The following is a 25,691-nucleotide window of genomic DNA, read 5'->3' on the forward strand; positions in this document are numbered from 1 at the left end:
TTGTAGTAAATTTTGAACAGGAAAACCTAAGCAAATAAAAGCAAAAGTCAGATTATTTAAGTCCCATGTGTCTAGCAGCACCTTGAAGAAGATCCAAGCTTTTATTGCTGCATCTAAAGATTTTCTTCTTCTTTTTTTAACCCAATAAATAACCTTGTCACAAACCAGTACTGAGCCTACTGCAGCTGTTTATCAGCTGGCTCCTGTGGGAGCAAATGTCTCCAGGCAGTCTATGTAGCTGGTAACAAGGTGATAAATGGTCACACCAGCCTTGGTTTTGGCATGTGTTGGCAGTTTTTTATCAGATCAAGTGCTTTATAAACTATCTATAAAAGGCTCTGTACCTTACCCTTCCTAACCATAAAACTCACCTCTGAACAAGTTATCTGGAGAAAACTCATTCCTCAAGCATTTCTTTCTTAATTTTCTAAAATTACACAAAAAAAAAGCTAGGACCTTGAGATACTTACAGTTGCACTTGGTTAAAGTTATGGACTATCATATCACAGTAAGATAGGTGATCTATTACCCATCAGATTTACACTCATTAAAATCAGTGAGAATTTGGCTGTCGAAGTCATGAGATAAGGTGAGTCCAAATCCTTCCTAGATGTCTGACCTTGGAACCAGCCTCTTATGTAGTCATCTAACACTGCAAACAGCAGCATTTACTATCAGTGTGTCACAGACTAGAACTGTTCAGGGCCACAACTTCATAACCATTATAAAGTGACTTGTTTTTAACATAGTGCTTTATTCATATGATTTTTTTCTCATGTGAAATGAGTAGCTGAAGGAAGAAAAGGAAGCTGTCACTCCTGTGCTGACATCAGAGGAATTACTGGGTACAGATCTCTGTAAACACCAGATTAGGAAAACACTTCAAGTATTCTGAGAACAAAATACATAATTTGATGTCAAGTCCAGATAGATTTATTTCCTTGAGGACATTAGACTGACACTAACATAAGTTCTCTACCAATCATTCTAGAGGATTAGGCATTAAACTATAGTTGCAGAACGTACAATATACTCTTAAAGGCATTGAATCTGCCACATGCATGTTCCCCAAGATATTATTACAAGACTCTTCATGTCTTTTTTCTAATGGCTTTTTGGATTCTCTGCTTTCAGCCTGCCACAACCAGCTTTACAAGTGTCCAACCACTCTTTTCCTCTGTTATTAATTTTTTCTATTGTAAAGCATTTCTGATCATTCTTCTGTCTAACTGCTTCTTAAGTTTATTGCTTTTCTGTGGTGCTGTTAGGGATTTTATTCCCCAATTGGTATTACCTTTTAACTACTCATGTAAATCTGTATCAGTTCAGATTCATGCAGAAAAAACAATTTGTCACAAATCTGCAAAGGCTAAATGATCAAAGCAGAGCTTGCAGGCTCACTACTTTATTTCTCTGCCTACTTCATCAGGCCTAAAAATACTCTATCCTCATTCAAATTCTTATACTGTCCTGTACTATAGCCTTTATGTATGGCACTGGAAATAAATGTATGGGTCAGTTTCTTGGCATATCTGCAAGATCAGCAAAGTTGCACTTATTTATATCTACAAAGGATCTGGCAGTAGGTGTTGTCATAGGCTAATCACCCAGAAAAGGTTCTACATCAGTAATGCCACTGGAATCCGGGCACCAAAATGCCTTTCTGGGCATGGAACTTGTAACTAGGGAGTATTTTGGAAATTAAATTTTCATTGCTGTGTTATATAAAGAAAGAATGTCAACATTTCCTTTCCAAGCCTGATTACTAAAAGATGCAGTGGCTGTGGAGATGGCAGTGTTATAACCAAAGGTACATGGGGATAAATGGCACTTGTGTACATTTGTTCCTAGAAGCAGTGTTACTGCCCTTCTCAGCACATGGTGTGACAGGGAGAATGGATGAGTTCACCCACAGTGGCATGAAGGTACAGCCTCTGCAGCCACCACAGGCAGGGACCAGTGTCCTTATCCACTGTCATGGATTTTTTTCTAAGGATATGCTGTGACCCAAATTCTGCCCTGGGCACCATGGTGTCCTCACAAAGGTCATGGTCACATGTCTTGGAGCAGACTTTGGCCCCATTTGCCATATGGGAGCTGGAACATCATATTTTTTTCTGAATGTCCCTTTTGTTTATTTTTGTGTTTCTGTTTAAAGCTCAAATGAAGAGCTAATTACTAACCCAGCAGAGCCCCTTGGCTGCAGGCTTGCCCGCTGCTCTGCTGTTAGTCTGCTCATGAATGAATTTTTAGGTTTGAGGCAGGTTTCCAGGGCTCCTGTGATGGTCCCAATTTATCTCAGGCTGCTTATTGCTTGACATTCCTAAATATGAATGTGTTACAAAAACTACCAAGGCCAATCTGTGAGGAAACTTTGGAATAGGGAACTTAGTCATTTCTCCTTGCACAGTGACCTGCAGAACAGAAGTTCTTTTCTTCCTTACAAACCTCTTTAGAAATGTGAAAAACTAGTTTGATCCTTGCTCTTTGGCTCTGCCATGGGAGCCTACATGAACTGCCACATTGGGGAAGATTTCATCTGTGCAAATCTGGGGTTTTTTTCCTCAGTGTCATTGCATTATTCTCTCCTTATCTTTTCACCATGCTTGGTACATCATCTATGTTGCTATCAGGATTTTCCGTGTGCAGCAGGGAAGATGAAATGGCAGGGCTCCAGGAATTCCTCCTAGCTTTGCCAGTGACTCTGAGTGGAGGCTTGGGCAGTTCTCCTAATCTTATGCTTCTCAGCTCTTACCTCCCAAAAACTGCGAGAGTGACAGCAAAACTTTTAAAACTATGGGAGAATCAATTCAGATTGTTGTTATTGTAGACAATGCTAAATGGCTTTTCTCTCTGAGAAGTATTTTGCAGGCACGGAGAGAGCTAAATCTCTCTATATAAATAGAAACACTGTATGTGTACCCTGATTTACCTGTTTTGCTGTGACAGGTCTTACTTGACCTCACAGAGTTAAACCAAAGTTGTGAGAGATGTGAGGAGAGGATCAAACATGTCTGTTCAAGACTTGTAACATCCTGTAGTCAGTATGGCAGAGCTGAATTTTAAAGAGTTGTGAAGTAACTAGCTCTGCAGGTGTCATGGGGAAAAGCATAGATGTGCTGGGTGAAAGAGCTGTCTGGTAGACATTAAAAGCTGAGACAATTGTAGGAGATAATAGAGCAGCTAGGTAGGATGGGGCAAAAATGTCACAGACTTTGAGGTGAAAATGAGGCGTTTGCATTGTGTGCCTGAGTTGTGGAGTTCCTCAAGTTCAAAAGACTAAGTAGATGCTGTGTGTTTGGTGCTTGGCAAGCCAGCAGCAGAGTCCTCCTCTGTGGATATCCATAATAAGGAAGGCTGCATCTGTACCTCTGCCCACATCAGTCAGGCTTCAGATAGGTCAGTGCAAACATGTGGCCAACAAAGGAAACATGAGTCACCAAGGCAGGCTCATGGTGATAGTTTGGTGTGAAAATAATTGAATGTTTCACAGCACGACTTCAAAGTACAAACAAAGCTCTGCATAAAGCACTGGCAGACAGACCTCAGCAGATGTATCATCACACATTACAAGATGATGCTGAAGTTGTTTTCAGGTGTGAATTTGTTTGTTGGCAAAACAATAGAAAAATCTAAACTTATTCAGAAAATAAACCATTTTCTTCCATCTGTTTTGGATCTCAGAGGGCTCTGATGGAGCCTGATTCCCACATGGCCTGAGTCTGAGGAAGCCTTTTACAGAAAGCATGTTCCTTGGTAACATAAAAACACATCATTTATACCTTTGTGATAAGTACTTAGAAATCATTTTCCAAGGAAATCGATGTAGCTACTGTGATCATTGACTTGTTTATGCATTTCTAATCTATAGTATCAATAGTTGCAGTCAGTGCAGAAACAGGCATGATCCCACATGTGATGATGTGAGAGAGAACAGGTAACAGAGTATGAGAGCAGCGCGTATGAGCAGGGAGGTCTCACTACTAAAACAACAGCTTCACTTGTCAGCTGTGCCCAGCATCCATTGCAACCTCTGCTACATGTACCATATTATAGAGAAATTTTCCCCTCTGCTACATGTACCATATTATAGAGAAATTTTCCAAGTCCCATATCCTTTAATGAAGGGAAGTGGGACAGTATTTCTCCCCTTTTTTCTTTAGGTAGCAGCTAACCTTCCCTCGAAATTCCCTGTTCCCTTCACCCGTTCTCAGCTTCAGATTCCCCCTCACCTCCCATCTCCCACCCTTCCCAGCCTCAGCTCTCTTTCAGCTTGTCACTTGCTGGATGTGACAGTGCAGAAATACAATTATGGCCAGAGCAGAGAGTGAGGACTGGGTCAGGAGGAGTGCCTGGTGGCACAGAGCCCTGTCCCTGCCCGGTCACCTGCCCCGGGGACAGCAGTGGCTGCAGGAGGGGAAGAGGAGCAATGCATGCAGGCAGGGCTGTGTGCAGATTTCATTGCTGTTTGCCTCTGGAAAGCAGAAAATGACAGAAAAGAACCTGTCAGACCGCTCTGCTGGGTATTTCTGTATCCCAAGGGTTGCTTTAATCTGCTCCTTGCTGGCCATACCCCAAGGAGCTGTATGGCAGATGGGGAAAGGGTTTCCCGGTCATGTCTCAGTATTCCCTTCAGACCACTGAGAACACAGGGGTTAGTAGAATGTGGAAGATGGGAATGATTCATGTGCAGCTCAAAATGCAGTCTGGGAATGACAGCAGCAAGCTGTGGAAGAAAGAGAAGAAAAGAAAAAAACCATATTAAACAAGACTAGCAATTTGTTTGGGGATTTTTAATGCTTCTCTCCATGAAAGCAAAGCTGTTTCAGTCTGTTTGACCCCAGTCGTTCTGGCTCTGCTACACATCACACCTAATATTTACTCTGCTAAATTGCATTGCCAGAGTCTCGTTGGCATCTTTTCTTTGAAGTGATATCCTAGAGCTTTCATTTTGTTGCTGGAAATCCCCACATCACATCCCATAATCCACCCCTTACAGAGCTCCAAAACCCCTGCAGGCACCAGACCTCTGCATTAGGCTTCCAAACTTCAGGCCTGAGAATCAAAAGAGCCTTCACGCTGGTACATCAATCCAGGAGCTGAGATACTGACCCCATGTGTGAAATTTTCATTGGGTTTAGCTAATTTTGCATGACATGTCCCTACCAGTCTCCCCAGCAATTCAGTGGTATCAGACATAGTGTATCTGTATACCTTAGGCCAGATCTCCCAGCTCTGCTTTTCTGAAAGGTCTTCCTTTGGCAATCAGACATGCTTTTCCTTCCTGCAAGGATGTCTAAAAGTGTTGGCAGCATGCTTAGGAAAAGCAAGGAAATCCTCCCCAAGTTGGTTTGTTTGCTTTTTAAGAGCAAACCTTGTTGATTATCAACTAAAACAGTCTGTCTGGAGACCAAAATCAAGTATGCTCACACAGCTTGGTGAAGTTACAGTTTGGAATTTGTGAATTAATTATTTCTGGGAAGAACCACAGCCTGACACTTCTCAGACTTTGTAGCTCTGATAAACAGACAGTGTACGTGACAGCTTCCTGGGGTCATGGTAGCCTACTTAGCACTGCAAAACACCAAAACACCAAAGAAAGACTTGCCAAAAGGATGCTAACACAATTCCTGAATGTTAGACATCAAAGTGTTAAAGGGACTTTGTTGTTTTAAACCTGAGAAAAAATTTGCATTGACTCCACAGCTAGAAAAAAGAACTCCCATGGGAGAGTTTGGCTCCTCAGTTGAGTGTAAAGGAGATCCAGTAGAGCTTACTGATAGCATTGCAAACTGTCCCATTGCTAAATACTTCATTACCCTCTCTAGATAGTTTGCCTATGTGCTGCCTGCTCTCAGAAATCCTTAGCAGAAGATACAGGCTTGAAAGGACACACTTCTGCTCTCTGAAGTCACTGTTAAAGACATTAAAACCCTGTGTGCCTTTATCCCAGCAGCAGGGCTGTAAACAGCAGTCAGCACTGAAGAGAGTGTCCTGTCACCCCCACTTTGTTCTTGCTCATGTTTAATGCTTCCCATGTTTCACCTTCAAGAAAACTGTCACCTGTAACAACAGATCTGAGCTGTGGACTGGACACTGCAGAAATGCCAAAAAAAGAGAAGAATCTTTGTTTTGAGCGATTCCTGTCTGGATACAGGAGACTGACAAAGCTAAGGAAAAGGGACACAACAGGCAAAGGCATTTTTTCTCTCCCTTGAAGTGAGGTGATTTATTTCCTGGCTTTTTTATCACTTACAGATGTGGAATTGCATCCTGCAATAACAAGCAGTGTCCACAACACATGTGGTAACAACATACAACTGAAACAAGGGCCTTTACCGGCCCAACCAGCAGCCTCACTTAGCCGAGCACATACAGTGGCACCTGAGTTTTGCTTCTGTGAGGCATTTCTTTCCTTTCTGAGCTTTTTACTGAGCACTACAGGCTGCATAATGAGACCTCTCACTGCTGGTCATCTCATTAATGATCCTGTTTTTCCTTTGTAAGGCTTACCTGTTATTTTGTTCCTTCTCTCCCTATTTACTACAGCGCTGTCATATATTTATCTTTTCTTTCCTCCCCTCTCAAACTTAGCAGTGATAGATCCAATCTATACTGAGATGAAAGATTGCTTTTATGTGTATATGTATATAAATAGCTAAAATGCTTTGCAAAAGTTAACTTAGATTAAATATACTTAGGTGTTTTTCCAGAATGCCTCAGATGTGACAGTAGGAGGAGCAGACAGTCTCTGTGATTACTCCACTTTGCTTGCTCCCTACAACACAATCTAGCCATTGGCTGTTCTCTGGCATAAACTGAGAACCTGCGATTACTGTGCTTTGTATGTATATAGGGCTTTGTTTCACAGCTCATCCTTGCCAAATCTCCTCACTCCAGAAGCACTGATGCTGCCTCAGTGGAGAAGTGAGAGTGGCTGGAGGTGGGTCACCCACCCCTTTGTATGCAGTTTAAACTTTTCAAGGAATCACAGACTGAAAAGGAAAGAATGAAAAAATGTATTCAGATGTTCATTCTGACACTTTATTCTTTTTAAATAATGGTTCTGCTATCACATTTTGCCATTAGAAAAAAATTCAAATCCCTTTTTCCCTCCCTAGCAGCCATGTGGAGAGGTCAGCAGGTAGATCTGTCCATGGAAACGTGCATTTGAGTCTGTTTATGCTCCTTTTTAACCCTGTGTCAGCACATCTGATTGCGGATCTGTCTTGCCTGTACCAAGGCAAAAAAAGAAAACAGATTAAGTATCAAGTGATTAAATTAAAAGTGATTAATTTCCTTATCTATCCTCACTGACATTCCCCGTGACTTCAGATTTCTCTCCACACAGTGAAAGCTGCAGACATTAAATCAAACACCTAACTTTGACATTCATGTCAATCTTTTCACATTTTTGCATTCAGGTCTCACCATCATTTCACATGCTTGCAGTATTTCATCTTGCACTTGCAACTCTTCTATTTATATTAAAGGCCTCACAAATTGTGTTATTTATGGCCCCAGTTCCTTCATTCCTTTGGACACAGAAGAATTGCAGCTCATTTAAAAAAAAAATGTAGTACATCCTAAAGGCTTGAAAACCACAGGGTAAATAAAGAAATTAGGATTGTATTTTATTTATGTCAAGCTGTTTGCAAGCTCAGGGCTAACAGCAATGTACTACAAGCGAGGAAATTTGCTTTGGAGCATTTTCAGTTTCTCTGTAGCCCCATGTTTTAAGAACCAATGAACAAACCTTTGTACTTGCAACCAGAAGCTGGGAGATGACTTTGCATTTAAGGTGCAAGCTCAGCTTTACTTCTGCATTGAGTATTAATCCAGTATAACCGAGTGTGAGACAGCATGAACTCCCAGCAGCTCCTTTAGAGAGATGCATCTATTTGATTTATTGTTCAGCCTCTGCTTTCTGACTTTTCAAATCTCTTCTGTGCTGTTGTTTTTGTTTCCTATCCTTGCAGTGGTAACACAAGGAAAAAAGCTGAATTTGACCACATCCATGAGGACGTCAAGCATTTAGACTTTATTGGTTTAGAAGCTTACTAAATTTAAACAGAAGCATTAACATGGCCTTAGGCTCTCTTGACAGTTATAAACTCTTCCTTGGGGGGATTTCTGTAATGCTTTCTAATCAGCTTAAGGAGTTAATTAAACAGCTGTCACTTAGCTTCTTAATTCTGAGACTTGATGCTAAATAAGATTTGAAATTAGTTATGCATGACTGAAGCATGGATTCTCTGATATAAATAAGATGGCTGCTAGCTGAAGAGGAGGAGAATCTAGGCCTTTTTTAAACAAATGTGAAAAGATTCAAGGTGGTACCATGGATTAATGCTCTACAGGCTGATTAATAGAAAAGAAAAAAAGGAAAAGGGAGGATATTAATGAGTGCCAAATGGGAAGGATTTTCAGGCAGCTATTCAGTCTCATTTAGTGCCATGCTCTCGACTTCAGGAGATTTCAATGATCGTGTTTTTACATTGGCTTCCCTATAGCAGGATATACACAGTAAACCCAAAAGCCAAGAGACCTTTTGAAAACAGAAAGGAACATTCTTGATTTTAGAAGCTAGATAGCAAAAATCAGAAGACTGCTAGAAGCTGTCTGCAAAAATACATTCCACTACTCTAATAAGAAATGTAACTATAGATCTGCTGTGCTTATAGAACATGTGTTGTGGGGACATTATAATGCTTTTTTTCCCCTTTTTTTACTTGTACACAAATGCTCCTCAAGGCTATGAGCTGCAGATCAGTCCAAGTTATCTGGAGGAAACATGCCTGAAGGTCTTTTTTGAAAACAAGCTGGTGCCTCGCTCACTGCTGCTTGTAGTGTTGTGAGGTTTGTGAGGGCTAATAAGAATTGAGCATTAAAATGATGTGTTGAATCATGCTAAAACACTTTTGGAAAAGAAGAACTTCACATAAATTTGACGTGGGGCCTCAAAGCTAAGCATGAGTTAGTCACACATTTATTTCTTTTAAAAGTCATTATCAGTGCAAACATTAGGAAATATTGTGTATACAAAGAGAACCAGGGGATGAAAAAGAAAGGCCCATAGATTTATAAAGATATTGTTAAAGTCATTTCTTTCACCTGAGGAATTATAAGGCAAAAGATATCCAAAGGGAAATTAAAATGCACAAAAGCTACCAATTAAAATTGGAAAAAACTAATAGGTATTCACTCTGCATTTCTACCTAAATAGATACTTACTGTGTATATCCTCTGAATATACTTTCTGCTGGAGGGCTTAATATGCTCAGTTATTTAATATGTCTCTTCAGTAGGCAAAGAACACTCACTCCAGAATCTTCTTTAAAAGAATACTGTTTTTCAACATGGTCACGATTCCAGAATGAAGATTACTTGGCCTTCTACTTCTATTACATGGAGAAAGAAGTTTTTTCTCTGATTATTATTTCATTTTATTACTTTGGGATTTTGCTGTCTGTGAATTATAGATATGCTATGTGCTAGTTGGAGAAAGTTCAGCACCTTTTTAATAGCTGCTCAGGGAATCAACTTTTAGCCATTAAAATATTTGGTTATAGCTTTGCAAAAGTATAACTATTCCCATCATGCAGTGCTATGACATCATATCTCTTATAATCACTGTTAGTTATGGATAAAGAACATAGTACTTCTTCAGATTTCTTTATCTAAGCAGCAAAAAGTAACACTTTGAAATTAGTAACTGTTTAGAGCTATAGCTTTTACATGCTGAGACTCTGAACTATAAATCTCTGTATAGCCAAGGAAGTATCACATGTTTCCTCAAAAATGAAATAATTTTAATACACATTCTCCAGGAGAACATTAAGCCTTTTCTAGCCATTAAACAAATGACTGAAGAAGCGTTTTACTCTGGTCCTGCGGTGTAAATTGGTGTAAACGGTTATTATGCCTTTATGTTCAAGGATGAGATGCAAACCAGGTGCCTAACAAAATCATCCTCCAAGTCCATACATGTAGAGGTACTGAAAACTCTGCAGGTAGAATATACAGCTCAGCTATTGTAGTGGAGATTAGCACAGCTTCGGACACCTGCCAGCTTGCTTTGTTCTTTTGCTTTAGAGAAGTATTGCATTACCTTGTTTTCCTGGGACAGGACAAGTAGTTGCTGATAGAAAATCAGAAAATCATGTAGACATTTCTGTGAACTCCCAGCATTACTTCTTGCCCCTCATGCCTCTCATTTCTTTTGGAACAAAAGACAGGACAAATATTGTTTTGTAGATTTTTATGGCTTTCTAAGAATTAGCAGTACTGTCACCTGCTGCATGTTGGGCTTATATGGACTATGCACAGTTCTGGAAACACTTGAGTTCTGAACATTGATCTAGAACATGAATACAGACAAAAAATACAAAACTTTGACTCTGGAATCTTTGATTTTTAATAGAGACAACATATGAATTTGCTTCCTTACCTTAGAATGGGGTATTAATACACCACCATTCTATGAAGACTTTGCATTTAAATACTATTACTAAAGTTGTTGCAATTGTTCACACATTTGGGATAAGTAAAGATCTGTCAGACTGTAGTCTCATACAGGAAACTCTAGGACACTACCTGAGACCATGTTACTGAGCTTTGAAGCCATCTGAGGCTCTGGACATGCAGAAAGTCCCTGTGGATTAGATGTACTTTGCACATACTTTTAGAAGATAGCTGAGAAGTGGGGTATTGACACTGAAATAGCTGAGCACCAAGTGTCCTGTTTTCACATCAGATATATTGAGATGCAGAAGGTGTTCAGAATATCCAAAACCACCACTTGGAAAATTCAGAAACTCAAATAAAATTATTGAAGCTTATGAGAATCGTTCTCAGTTACAAGCTCTTGCCAGGGGAAATTACATTTGCCTTTGGTAAGCAGAGCTCATTAATCACGCTGTTTCAAAGGCTCGGTTATTAAACCTCCCTTTGCTTTATAAAATAATTGCATGGATCACACTGTAATGTATCAGCTGGAGGAAGAAGGCCATTCCTGCTTGGAGGAGTAGGTCTTGGGGCAAGGTACAAGTAGCTAGGCAAGTGGTATGGCCTCAAATAGTCCTACTGAAAGTACTTTCTTGCCTAAGTGTTTGCAAAATCAGGGCCTAATGCCTGGATTCTGTTATTATTGGGGATACTTAATAGCACTTGATGTCTCAAGCTTCCCCCATTTGCAGCTCCGTGGACCCTACGGGAGAGTGGCAAAAGTATCTAAATAACCTATGTGCTCTAACTTTGCTGCAAAGCCCAGATGTGGACCAAAAAAATAGCCTAGAAACTTCATGGCAAATCTTTCTGAGACATCAATTGCCTGAATAATATATTCTCCACTAAGAACAAATGTGCACTCAAGACAGAAGGGCCTTATGCTACTGGCAGATATTCTCACCTTTGTATGAATTACAATTTCAAAATATCTGAAGGGCTTTTGTGCAGAGGGAGGAGGAGGATTTTCTTCTTAAGTTCTCTTTTTGTGAAATCCTATTTCAGCCTCCCCTAAAGATCGTGGTGAGGGTGGGATAACTTTAGCAAAGCAGTTATCAAAAGACCAGGAGGGGGTTCTTCTTTTTTTCTTTAAATATTGCTTTGAGTTCAAATAGTGTCTCTGTTTCTTTAAGTAATAGGAAAAGATCTTTTTGATCCATATCCCTTAGATGAGAGAAATCTCAGTTTTTCCTCTTCAGCCCAACAGGCAGTAGAGGGAGTCACCATCTTCTGGTAACTTGATTTCAATCTCCCACTTTGTTGTCTTCCACAAGTAAAATCAGGTCAATCTCAGAGCTCATAGCGTGAGCTATTTGGATAATGAGAAGTTAACACTTGGTGAGCCTTGGAAGCCTTTATTTCACAAGAGGCAGCTGAAATCAAGAGCCTCTTGTTCTATGGGATAATCTGTGATTCGCAGGCACAGTTCTGAAATCTCCAGGAGTGAGCAGTATCATGCAATTAGGAAAGGAAGAATTCAGGCACCAATTTATGCTCTCTGTGGTTTCTTGGCACAAGTCAGTGGTACCTGCTGTGCAAAACTGATGTGGCACCCAGGAAACTGAGAGTGCTGTTTGGTCTCATGCTCTTCATTTAATCAAAACTCAGCACTTCTAAATTAGCAGTGATAAATCAGACAGAAGGAATGCATTTTGCAATAATTACCACAACAGTGACGTACCAGGGACACAAGTCACTGCAGAGCTTTTTTGTTTAAAGAGTCCAGGCCCCCTCTCAGCACCCTCCTTTTCAGGAAAGGATGGTTTTGCATGAGCCTCATTAAAAGGTAAAGAAACAGTCATGAACAAGTGCTTGACCGCCACCACCCAACAGGAGCCAGAATAAGTTCTAGAAAACCTGATGAGGGTCTGATCCTCCATAGCCCTGTGGTATATGTAGTCATTTACATAGGACCAGAATAGTGGCAATCTAAGCAGTGGAAAACAGATATCAGTCATGAGAGATAGTGCCACTGGCCGGTTTTACAAGCTGTGAATTGTTGACTCTCCCAACATCGCATCGCAAAGAGCAGCATAAAGCCTGCCTGTAAGACTAGAGGTGCTTCCATACACATGGTTAGCCTGGGTGTCCAACCCAGCGTGCAGTTGAAGACCATGCTAGAGCACATCCTGCAAGCCAGGTGCTTTGATGTGCTATCAGGTAGCTTTTGTAGCAGTTATTATTCCTGTGTAGGCTGTCCACAGGCTGGAAGTTAGAAAATATACATATTGCAGAAGATACCCTGGCTACAGGGACTTGTAAAAAAATCACCCAGGAGATATGGGGCAAAGTGGATTTCTGACTGTCCTCAATCCAGACTTGTTCCCTAACAAATAGACAGTATTTCTTTGGTCTAAATGTTGACATTTTCCAACAGTGTCACAGAATTTCAGCAGTCTCAGGAAACGTATCAGAAAACAGTTGTGTGGGTAAACCAGCAAGACTTAAGACATGATTTTTATGTGATCAGCAAGATCATTAGTGAGCTCCTCAGGATGCAGATTTCACTGTTGCTAGATGCACCGTACATCTTACTGACATGGTGCAGGGTCATTCCTAGGGTGTTAGGTTGCTCTGACACTTGATGAACATTCAGGAAGGAGCAATTTGTCTTTCCTGCTTGCTGCACTTGGAACAATCCTTAGAAATTAAAGACATCCATTAGAAATTAAAGTAAACCTGAATCTAGTTGGTACTAATGGAATAATAGCAAAATCTATTAACTAAAAGGGTTTTCTTCAATCTCTTAGGAAGCAGAGATCCTGAATACAGCTATTCTCACTGGGAAGACAGTGGCTGTGCCTGTCAAAGTGATCTCCGTGGAAGATGATGGGACTGTGACTGATCTTCTGGAATCTGTGGAGTGCAGATCATCAGATGAAGATGTCATTAAGGTAGGATCATACTGCTCCATTGCACAAAGGCCCCACAAAACAGTGGTGTTCTTCAATGCAAAAAGTTGTTTCATCTTTCTAATTGTTCTACTGCTGAAAGAGAAAGGTTTATTATCACTGTTATGTATAGGTTGGTTCAGTGAAGCAATAAAACAAAATTGCACATTTTTCATTCTGCATGTCAAATACTTGGAACTATCTGTCACTTTCCACCTTTGAAGTATTTTCAGACTTCATTCTACCTTTGCATGTTACTTTTCAGCTGTATGGGCTGTGTAGCTTCAAGAATGTTGTCAGCTGATGTTCTAGAGAAGGAACTCCTCAGAAGTCAGTTTACCACGTTGGAACACCTGCTGTGTGACTCAAAGTTTGAGTCTTGGTACTGACCCTGTAGTGTATTGCAAGCAACATTAGCTTTACATTTGGAATTTACTTTGGTCACAGTTGCTTCTAGGATGTCTTACAGGAAACATATTGGGTACTGAACATGAACTGGGAGCTAGTGGACAAGACAGTTGTCCAGTGGATTTATTCTGTGCAATAGCTCATTGGCCTCAACTTCTTGAAAGAAAAATGGCAGGCAATAATGTACTGTTACTCTTAGTTTTGACTCACAGAGTTTACTTTCCTAGGCAGTGGTGAGGAGAGAGCTTGCAGGAATGTCTTTAAGTGCCTTTTTATTACGAAATCTTAGGATCTTGAGATCCTTAAGACTCTTAGGAAAATTACTGTGTCTTGAAGGTTTTCAGCTTGTACCAATATTACCACTAAAAGCTTGTAAGAAGTCCTGTGTATTCCTTCTCAGCTTGCTTAATGGTTAACACAAGTTAAGGGCAGTGAAAGGACACAGTGGTGGTGATTGTGGGAGATATGGTAGAAAGTGTTCCAGCATGGTGACAGAAATGTTGGCTTGCCTACAGCAGCTTTTCTGTTGCATAAACTCATCTGTGGCTGTCACTTGAGAAGAGGAAACATGGCTACAAATAAAAGTTAAAATTGATTTTTTTTTTAACATAACCAGCATGTCACAAAACCATTACAAATACCACAGGCCACCCCTCCAGCTGCTGGAAATCACTGTTATCCCATTAACTTTTGTGAACTGCACCATATTGCAGGACTTGGCCTTTGTGAAATTTGCCTTAGCCTAAAGCTGACTGGAATGCTAAGCTTTCTCCCTGGTATGTTCATTTTAATTTGGATTCAAACAGCTGAGGGTAGTGTTTAGCTCCAAAGCAAGCCTCCCTGGACCCCATTAGCTGAAAAAGACTCTTCCTGGTGGACATTTTTTGCCTTTATAGGCAAAGCTGAGTGTAGGTATCCAGTGGTTGCTGTCATATGGGAAACTGTTGAGAATCTGAGACTTTAGCAACTTCATATCATAGAGGGAGTGACAACTTGGAGCAAGGTAATTGAAGAAGAGAGCTGAGTATAGGTTTAAATGATCTTTTCTCGAGCTATCTCTAAAAAGGTCTTCTTAAAAAGCAACAAAAACCAATATTTATACTCTTTGGACTTTTAAACAGTTATTTCTTCATGATCACTTCTTATACACAAGATGAACCCAAGTAATTTCAAAGTCCAGCACTTTTGGTTTCCCTTTTAGATCTGCTCAGGGTTTCTGTTTATCTGGATAGCCACCATATTGATATTTTCTGATTAAATGTATCATTATGGCTGTCTTAATAGAGATGTTTTTTCTTCACTTCTGTGAATCCCTTTTAAATCTGCCAAATATAGCAAACTGTTGGACTAAAGCTAGATTTAAACTGGGAAAGCAATTATTTGGGATCTTTGTGTTGTGGAAGTTAATGGACTAAGTCTTCACTCAGTAGCTCATTAACCAAGTTTTTAGTTTTTTTCAGAGAACTGGAACAAATCATTTGAAAGCAAATAAATCATTTGGAAGATATTTTTCAAATCAGCTTTGTTTTCTGATGGTTCAGTTTATCAGAATAATTTGCCATTTTTTGTTGGATATTTGTGTAATGGTTTTGTCTGATATAAATCTGCAACAATATGCTCAGCTCTAACCCTGGCAAAGAGGTTAAAGTGGCAGCACTGCTTAAGTGTATATCTATAATTAATTGTAATTAAATGAACGTACCGATAAAGGTTTGTGTGCTTAATATTATTCATAGATATACCACTGTACTAGGATGCTAATGATAGGCCCTATGTCAAAGCAGGAAATCATTAATCAGAGATCAAGACATTAGGGGCTTCTGCAAATGACCCTGGAGAGTTCACTCCTCTGCAATAGGAGAGAAAATTTCAGCAACATAAAAATAAGTCACTAGTTTAAAGTGAGCTCTTAATTGAAAATGTGTCTCCCCATGAAATGAGTTTCTAGTTTACCTGCTCTATTTCAGACCAAGCCTCATTCACAGACATCTTCTCTAATGAAGATAAAGATATATAATTACTGGCTAGCCTTCACTATGCAACAGTAATTAGAGTTTCTGTTCTCTGGGCATGAGAGTAGTGAATATGAAGTCTGCTTAAAATGCCTGTTGAAATATAAAGATTAAGATTACATTTGTTTATATCTTTCCTGTTGCTGTTTTTCAATGCATGTGTCATGTAGCATCTCACAGATTGATTACATCTTCATAGCTTAGCTTTTATTCCTATGTTTCTGGTGTTGATTAATGACAAGTTTAAGCTCATTTTCCTTGCAGAATGAAGGTACCTCATTCTTCTTTTAGTTTCAGGGACCACATTTATTACTCATTTCTTTCATCTGAGACTTCAAAGAACTTTAAAGAGCTGGACCAAATTCTGCACTGATTTGTTTTCTGCCAAACTGCATCTACTTAAACTTGGTTGAATATATCAGGACAGAATTTAATACATTGAAACTGTATTTTTATTGACAAATGATTACCTGAAATGATTTGGTCCACTGTCATAGAGTACCTACAACAAAAATGAGAGTGTATGTTAGAAACTCTGATTCACAAATGAGGAATCTGAGACACAGAAAAGCTAAGCTGAGATTTTCAAAGTGCTGTAAAGTTCAGGCCATTGAAGTAGATTGTAAAACTCCTACTGACCTCGTGGAAAAAAGAGACCAGTGAGCACAATTTTTTTGCTGGGTTGTTAACATGGATCAAATTCTTAAGATGATATAAATCAAGAATGAGGAGAGAGAAAAACAATCATCGTCTTTTAATCTTTCATTTTGATTAGACATTTCCATTTCAAAATGGCCATATTTTCAAGGCTCAACAAAGCCTGAAAGTCTTCAAAGCAGCACTTCCCAGTGCTCTGCAGTTTTGGTTTGATTAGTTAATTGAAAATCTGCATTTTGGTTGTGCTGAAATGAAAACACCTTTAGGTTCATTTTGTTTGATCAGTTAACTAAAAATTTCAGTATATCCTCAGCTCTGTCCAGGAGCCACTCACTAGAAGTCACAGAGTGGGAACAGAATACAGTTACTCTGGCATTTCTTTCTATTACACTGTAATATAAGTCTTTCAATAACACTTAGTGTGCTTCTTATCGGTAGCAAAATATCTTCTTTTTAATCAAGTGACAGACTTAAAAAAACAGTGAAGTGTCAGAGCACTTAAAATAGCCTGAAGCAGACAGTGTTTTAAAACAGCAAACTTTTAACAGCTGTTTCTTTTCCTTCTTACACTGGTGCACTTCAAGGAAAGGTTGAATTCTCCTAAAGTCAGTGGAGTGAGAGGACAAAAACAGAGGGAGAGATAATTGAGTTGAGGATTTTATCAGCTCCTTAGTTTTTTATTGGCAGTTGCAGTGCTGGAGATTTCACTGCAATGAACTGCAAGTGGCAGTTCATTTGATACTTTGTTTACAACACATTCTTGGATGCATGCGGTTACACAAGTTTCCAGTTCCAGCTTTGTACTGGAAAAGAAAACCTTCATGGCTGCAGATCAAAGGCATGGGCCTCCAAAATAAAGGTGCTGCAAAGATACATGACATTTTAAAAACAAGAGTGTGAAGAATTCCAGTTTCCCTGTGATCTCTCAAGCTTAAGCTGAGCTAAGAGTGATTTGAGATACATGTTTTGGCTTGATTGAGTCTTACAGCTCATCTAGTAAAAAAAGAGGAAGCCAAATATTCACCTTTTTCTGATTCTTGCTCCAGTGAATTAGTGGAGGCAGAAAAATAAAGGGAGAAAGCATCTTGGAGTGGGAGCAAAGCAAAGTGGGAGAGAGGGAAGAGTGAGGGAGAGCAAGGCCTTGTTTCAGAAGCAGTGAGAAAACTATCTAACCAGAATGTGCAAGATTACATTCAGGTAAAGTTGTCAAGTGGGTTTTCATCGCTCAGACTTCAGAGAAACCAGATGGGAGGAAAAAAGCAGATGTAATTAGCATAGTTTGTTGTATGATATCAAAGAAAATACTTTTCCATCAGCAAATGGGATTTGTCTAGATTGAACACTTGCAAAGAATATAGTTGCATAGGGCTGAATTTTGTAACGGGGAAATAAATCTCTGCCTGAGGGTTCGGTGAAGATCAAGTTCATGCCATGGTTTTCCACAAGATAATGTGCTTTCTCTCACCAGCTGAACTGCCTTGTTCCATTCCAAATCATTTTGATCTGTCTTGAAAGAAACATTTGATTTAAGTCAGCAAATGGATGTTTTTATTTTCTGCAATATCTAAACATTTCATTTTGATAGAAAATGATGAAATCACATCCTGTCATTTCAACTCAGTTCCAGTATCCCTGACATCAGAATCTTTCTGAACTTTTCACCTTAGGATGAAGCAACTGTGAAAAAGAAAATGCTTTTTCTGATCTGCTCTGGTAATCAAGAGACAGAACAAACTCAGGAAAATGCACTATAAGTTGTGGTAATAACTGTTGAGTTCAGTCCATATGTTGTTGATGTTGGTTATAAAGGGAGCAGGAACAATTTTAATCTCTCTGTAGTATGAAGAGCAGACATGGCAAAGATGAGTTCTGAATGTAGAACTGATATAACAGTCCCACATCTCCCAGGAATCATCTGAAACTCACCTAAAGCTGTTGGAGTTACTGGATTTTTCTCTTTCCTATTCTTCAAATTCATCATTCTAATGTGAATCTTGTGAAGTAATGAGGTTTTTGTGAAGCTGCCTTTTTGTAATCATCCATACTGAAAATCCCGGTGTGACTGCTACAGTTGCTGTTGACTACGGTTTCTTTATATTTATGAAAGGCTGTAAGCTTATAAAATACAAAACTTCTCTGTAACAGAAAAATCCAAATAATTCCTGAATTGAAACTTCTTCAAAATTCTACAGAAGATACCCAGAAATCTCTTTGTGCTTAATGGGAAGAATATGTGTTCTTGTAGAGCCAGGGATGAGAATCTTTTCCTTCCTGTGCATATTTCTGTACCCATATTTCTATACCCATAAAAACAATGGGTAAAAATCACCAAGCAGTGATGCCAAAGGATATATCTGAGTGAGCAGATTTACTCATTTGCCAAACCCAAAAGGGGCCAATGAATGTCTGAGGAATGTGTTAATTGCTAAGGTGAAATTCTGTGACTGTTTAACTGCCATGAAGCTGCCATCCATCCCTGTCTTTCTGCTAGCCATGACTGCAACTCAGTGAAAATGAATCAATTTTGGTTTAGGCTTTTTTTTTTTGGTGATTGAGCTGTCTGCCTGCTCAGCTGCCTACTCCTTGACTTTCTTTCAGATGCTCACAATGCTCGTGCCAGCATTGTGAAAGAAGTGACACTGGAGTGGAAATTAGTAGCTGAGGCTTGAGAGGTGGCCCAGGAATGTTCCTCTCTATCATATATTCACTTAAATGACATGTGAAACTGGCTTTGCACAGGCATTCCCATACTGTCACATCATTAGTCTGAGATATCCATGTAAAAGGCTTATCCTGGCCCTGTGCCTGTCAATCCACCAAGTGAAGATGCTCAGAAACTATCAAGAAGAAGAACTTCCAAGTGGTTCACCTGTTTCTGAGTGTCAGATTTGTACAGTGAAAAATACCCATGGAGGAATGTCAAAACCACCTTGTTTTCCAAAAGGGATTAGGGATCTTACTGTTTTTAGATGCTTTCAAAACACAGCTCATTGTATACTGAATCCCAGTACTTAGAAGTGCTCCATCATCTCAATGAAAAGAGATTGGTTGATCTCTAGAAAAAATGTGCCAAGGGAGTAAGGAAAAGACAAGCTGAATACAAAGGGAAATTCATTCCACTGAGCTAGAACAGCAGCACGTTACTGAAGCACACTGATAGAAATGAAAGCTAAATTGGGTTCAGATCATCCAATAGCACCTGTCTCCAAAACAGAAACTTGCATTAATCATTTAAGTTGTGATTCTTTCTCTTTAACAGTTCCTTTTACCTTTAAAATTCCTTGTGTTCTTCAGTTCCAGTGACTGTCTGCCACTTTCTTTTAGAAGATGTGGTATTTATAGCTGTTCATACCTGCTCTAAGCCATCCTCCAGATCATGGCACAAAACTCTGTGTTGCTTTGTTCCCACAGAGTAAAAACTTTCAGTATGCCATACAAATTACTGTCTTCTCAGAATAATTTAGGATTTTTCTGGACATATCAGGTACAGCATAGCCACTAAATTACTTTGGTTTTGCTTATTATTTGCAGGACTGTCCAGATATTGTATTAGCTATGGAAGGGATTGATCTTAATAATATAAAAACATATGTGACAAGAGATTTTCAGCTGATTTAAATATGCTTAGATCCCATGGCTGTATCAGTACTATACTGCTCATTAGCCAAAGATGAGTATGGTGATCTAGTTAGCAGAGAAACTGATGTTCAGATCTGAAATATCCTGAATATTAGGTAAGGGATACTTACAGGACTCCTAGAGTTATCAGAGGCAGTTGGAGGAACAAGAGCCTTATTTAAGGATACACATATATGAAAGAAAATGGGAGCCTACAAGTGTTATGAAGGCTAAGAGGTTGAAAGGACACAGTGAACCTGGACTTGCAGTCATGTTCAGTTCTCTCTTCTTCATTGGTAGTGAAGAAAGGAAATGTGCTCTGGTGGTTAAACCTGGGTTGAGATTTTAGGCATTACAGATTCTAAGGAGGTCTCTGTCTGCATACAGAGTGTGAAATGTTATTTTTAATTTCATTTGCCTCTGCCTGAGTAAGATTGGACAACAATTACATAACCCATTGACTGGCTTTTCATATGGTGCATTGAAATCTGCTGGTTATAGTGTGGGCTCTGGCATATGCTTTCAGCTGTGACATTGGTGTGCTATTGTGATCTTTGGCATGTCATTTATTTGATCCGTCTCAGCACAGACACATACAAAAGATGTACAATGGTTCTGAATTAGCTTGACAGTTAATCATAGAAAGGACATTAATACTAAATCCTTGAAAAATGCTTTGAGATCTTTACATAAAAGGTACTATCTAAGCATCATCATTATGGTTATTAATAATACACATAATCCTAACTAGGACAGAGCATGGACTCTTTAGGAACCACTCTTGTTAAATTTAACTTAATCACAGCACATAAAAAGTATAGTTATGATAAAATATCAGAGGCTGTGCAAGGATGTAGAAATATTTCCAGATTTCTTATGTAATAGAGTCTGTGCAGCTCTGCTGACAGAAGATTTCTTCCCTTCTCTCCACCGTTATGCATTATTTTGTAGGACTTTATTGAGCAAGCGTGTAACTCTCTTTGCCTGAAGCTTAAAAGGGAAGGACTTTGTACATCAGGCCACTGGCTAGATGAATTCACTTAGGCAAGGTAAGCTTCAGACCTTTGCTGCTGATCCTCTGAAATAGGGTACTTTTCAAATTATTTTTCTCTTCCCTTTTAGACAGATGATCATGCTCACTATTTAGCAGACCAAGAATTACTTATAAGAAGAGAACAAATCTAGAGTCAACAGTTCCCTTTGGTACCAAAGAGAGTGACAGTTGAGTTTCTCAGTGCCTCTAAATTCACAAAGGAATCTTGCACCTCAGTGTCCTGCTACAGCTGTAATGGTGAAACATCTATATTTATGGAGAAGGTTTTCATGTCTCTCTCCCCTTCCTTTCCATCTTGTCTGCCTTTGGATAGACCTTTCTCCAGTGCTCGACTGTTAGCTGCAGTTCATAGCTAACATAGTGATATCCAGCCCCATCATCTTGACTCAGCCTGATCTCTCACTCCTCCTGTGCTTCCAGCACAGCTGTTCCATACTGTCTATTGCTGCTGCTTTTGCTGTTTTTCTCTGCTTGCTGTGTCTTAAATACTTTTCTCTGTGTTTCTGCCCTTACTTACCATTCAGGTTGCCAGTTTTTAGCCTTTTTGTATAAATCCCATTGGTAACCTTTTCTGAACGCTTCGAGACAATAATATATCTAGTGATATCCTAATGTCTCATAAGCACCATTAGCTGTGTGTCTAAATCCTGCAGTCCCTTATTTAAGATTTGCAGAAGTGCTCAACTTCCACTTAGGAAACTTGGTAAGCTTGGACAGAGCAAATGTATCCTATGACAGACCAATTCATCCTTTTCCAGAGATCTTTTTGGTGTGGCATAACCAAATGTTTAAAATTGCTATCCTTAAATAGCTCAGAATTAGTGTATTTTGAGGTTTTTAGATTGTTTCATTTTGTCAAGCGTAGTGTAGTCCCAGCTTGTGCTCTCAGCTTTTCCCTGGTTTCCATGATGACTTTTGGCTACCCATTTACTTGTTCTCTTTGCAGTTACTTATAAAATTGAGGTAGTACTTCTGAAAGATTTCCAAGAGCGTAAGAAGGTAAAGCAAGTAAAACACATCTGAAAAGTACTTTGAGATGTCAGAATACAAGAATTTGTCTGAGTCCAGTTTATCATCAAAAATAACTAACTGTAGTGGTTCTCATGCTTTACACATGTGACAGGATCTGGTTATATCCCCTTTTCTAATGGTGGTGTATTTGTGGGAGATAATAGTGCTATTATTTTTCCCACATCAGCTACTCATAGAAATGCTGAACAACTTTCTTCTTTCAACCTTATTTTGTGACATTGCCTTGTTTAACTGGTTATTGGATGATAAGCCTGATTTCTGAAGCTATTTAGGCATTTAAAGACAATTAATTTAATTGGGAATTAGAAACCAAAGTACCTACAAAACCTGGCCTTAATGGCTCTTTAATTTTAGTTAAAAATGTAACTGCATATTTAGAGCAGGTGGGTATTATAGGAAGCTGATATTTTCTCTCAAACTTATATAATCCCTTCCATATAATAACTATTAAAAATAACCTGATTATTTTCAAGCAGGTAATTATTTTGCAACTGTAAAAGGTTTTTGTTTGAGTAAATTTAGGGCATTTTCTTTAGAATTCAGGATTGGAGTGCCTTCAGCAATTTCTTTTAGCATTAGTGAGCATGTGAAAAGCTGTTGTATTGTTTGAGACTTTGTGCAGACCTGGAGCTGATACCAAAATGAAACCTATGAACATGACGTTCCATTACATGCTCCATTTCATTCTACTAAAAGCCAGAGAGGGAGAAGTGAAACTTCAGTAATGAAGGAAAGTATCATTTGCCCTGGTGACTCGGCATCTAAAGACACAATGGATATGTACTAAACTATATTTTATGCATTGTCTGTAAGCATTACATGAATTTCACTTGACTGTCACCAAAAGAAAAAATCAAGGCCAGTCTCACATGCATACATACAATTTCTGCTAATGATTGGATCTCATTTCTGCCACTGAAAATCCAGTTAGCCCATTGTAGTTAATGGGATTGCTCTGTACTTTATTTGATGGAGAGGAGAGGAGAGGAGAGGAGAGGAGAGGAGAGGAGAGGAGAGGAGAGGAGAGGAGAGGAGAGGAGAGGAGAGGAGAGGAGAGGAGAGGAGAGGAGAGGAGAGGAGAGGAGAGGAGAGGAGAGGAGAGGAGAGGAGAGGAGAGGAGAGGAGAGGAGAGGAGAGGAGAGGAGAGGAGAGGAGAGGAGAGGAGAGGAGAGGAGAGGAAGGCTACTCCTTGCTGGGAATTTTTTGTGTCTAAGCACAGCTCTCACCATCACTGCATGGTTTAGTTTGGCATGAGATTCATACGGAAAGCAAAGAGCAGCCAGAGCCAATTTTAGCTGTTTCAGTGCCATAGCCATAAGTCAGCCCATGTTTCCTTGAAAGTTCTTCACACATTTTGATGATGCTGAGCTGAGTTTCAAGCTTGCAACAAATCTTGAAAGCAACTGTTTCCCTAGGGCTGAGAATTTCATCACAAGGATTTCACACAGGCCTGCAGATGGGATAAGAAACAGCCCCTCTGGCAATACAGTTGTATGTGCTATACTAATTTTTGAAGACACCTTGACAAGTGGTTTTCCAAATTCTGCCCTTTGTTCCCAGGTTAAACAATGTGTGTGTCTAATCTCATCTCCTGCTCTCTTTCCTCTAAGTAGTTTCAGCTGGGCTGCATTCATTGATATTTCTTTCTTTGGAGCTCAGGCTGCTGGGAAAGCTGTACATAGTTATGAGTAACCTCATCCTGTACTTTTTCCAGGTCTAGCAGATACCATCTTATCTGCTAATTGCAATCTAATTGCTGATAAGAGTTTTCTTGCAACTTGCAGCTTAAACAATTATGTTTAATCATATACTTTTGACAGATGTTGGTATAATTTGTTGAAACTATGTCAATCCTTTAAGGCCATAAGCTGCTCCTTAGTTTACAATGGATATCCCTAGATTTGGTAATAATTAGCTTTGTCTGGCCTGTCTTCTATTTTTTCATTTAGTGAAAGGATTCAATGAAGGATCAGAAAAACAACTTGATTGTAAAGCTGACGTTTTCAGTGTGATTTAAGGTCACTGAGCTTGTGTAGTCTAATGGGAGTTGAACACTCAACTTCAGGTTTCATTGGAAAATATAATTCAAGAGATCAATTGAAGTGCATAATCAAGAAGAAATCTGAACTATCCCTGTCAAGGTCTGTCAGTGAAGTAGCTGATGTCCCGCAACCCAAAAGTAGAAAGACTCTCATCCACCAGCCAGCTGCAGTAAGTAAGTATAGAAAATTCTGCTGAACTCTCAGACTTGCTACTCAGTTATTAAATTTTCCTTTTGAAAAGGCTTTAGATGCAAGGCCCTCTGTACAGACACACCTGCTATCTACAGCACACAGGTTGGAATAATGAGAGACACATTTATATCTTCTGGAATCTAGTCCCTATGCAGACCAGCTTGCTGCTACCAGATTTTATGGGTGCTTCAGGCTTGCTGTAAATTTTGAAGAGTTTTAAAGAGCTAAATCATAATGAGACCATCACTCAGGCAGGTTTTTCTGAAGTTTAGTGTTTCCCCTTCCTGGGAACACCCCTGACTGGCTCTTTTGTCAGATAACTAATCCAGTTATCTGGAAGTGGAAAAGTCTTCATAGCATGACAGGAGTGCAGGTGGGCCAGAGACAGGGAACCCAGACTGACTTGAGGATACTCAGAGATATTCCCTGTTCATCAAAGAAGGAAAATAATGGGAAAAACCTGCTGAAAATAATCTGATTCTGCCTGCACTGCTATCAGAGGCAAACAGATTCAAACTGCTGAGAGTGGTTTTGTTACAAAGATATAAACCAGTATAACATGAATGGCACCTTCCTAGGGAGTAGGGCCACCACCATGATCTCCCATTGTCTGCCTATCTGCTCCATTAAACACTTATCTAGCTAGACTGGTGCTTTTGGGGGTTACAGCAAGTCTTTCATTTGCTAGAGTCATATTTTTCCCTTTCAGGTGAAATGTCGCCTGAAATACAGAAAAGAGTGGCTTCTAATTAAGATCCTGCCTAAATCCATTATAGCTTTTGAAGTCATTGGAACAGGGAGATAAAAGAACTGTAGTGATACTAATATGTAAATATAGATGTAAAAGTTTGTTTGAAGGGATGGAGGTTACAGGCCACGTATCATGAAACCAAACATAAAGCTTCTTGGGAGAAATGGAATCAGTGCATTAGTTATCATGGATTTTCATAAAAATAAAGTAACAATGCACATTCATGTTTGAGTTCATAAATGTGAAGTGACAGCCTATGAGTTAGCCACTGAAATGATATTATAGACCCCAAAAAGGATAATAGAGGAAATTGAGAAAGCAGAAAAGAGAGTCATAATAAAATTGGGCATTGGCATAAATATAAATCATGAAAGGGAGATTGATTTAATGAAAGATATGAAAGTCAGAAACTCGAGGTGTTAAAAAGATCATCTGCTCATCTGATAACAGATCCCTAAGGCTACACAACTTTTAGCTGAAGCAACCAGATTTACTTAAAGTAGATGAACTTTAAAGTTGTGTGAGGAA

General features: G+C 39.3%; 1 protein-coding gene across 1 annotated transcript in view; it reads left to right on the forward strand.

Annotated features, from left to right (window-relative positions):
* TMEM132D (transmembrane protein 132D) overlaps positions 1-25,691 on the forward strand; it is a 234,809-nt gene that overhangs the window by 181,903 nt on the left and 27,215 nt on the right. Inside the window, exon 5 of the mRNA XM_010196487.2 lies at positions 13,257-13,400. Coding sequence (XP_010194789.1) covers positions 13,257-13,400 — 144 coding nt within the window. The remainder of the gene's footprint in view (positions 1-13,256; positions 13,401-25,691) is intronic.

Source organism: Colius striatus, chromosome 17 (assembly GCF_028858725.1).
Source record: "Colius striatus isolate bColStr4 chromosome 17, bColStr4.1.hap1, whole genome shotgun sequence".
In the NCBI taxonomy this organism is placed as follows: domain Eukaryota; kingdom Metazoa; phylum Chordata; class Aves; order Coliiformes; family Coliidae; genus Colius; species Colius striatus.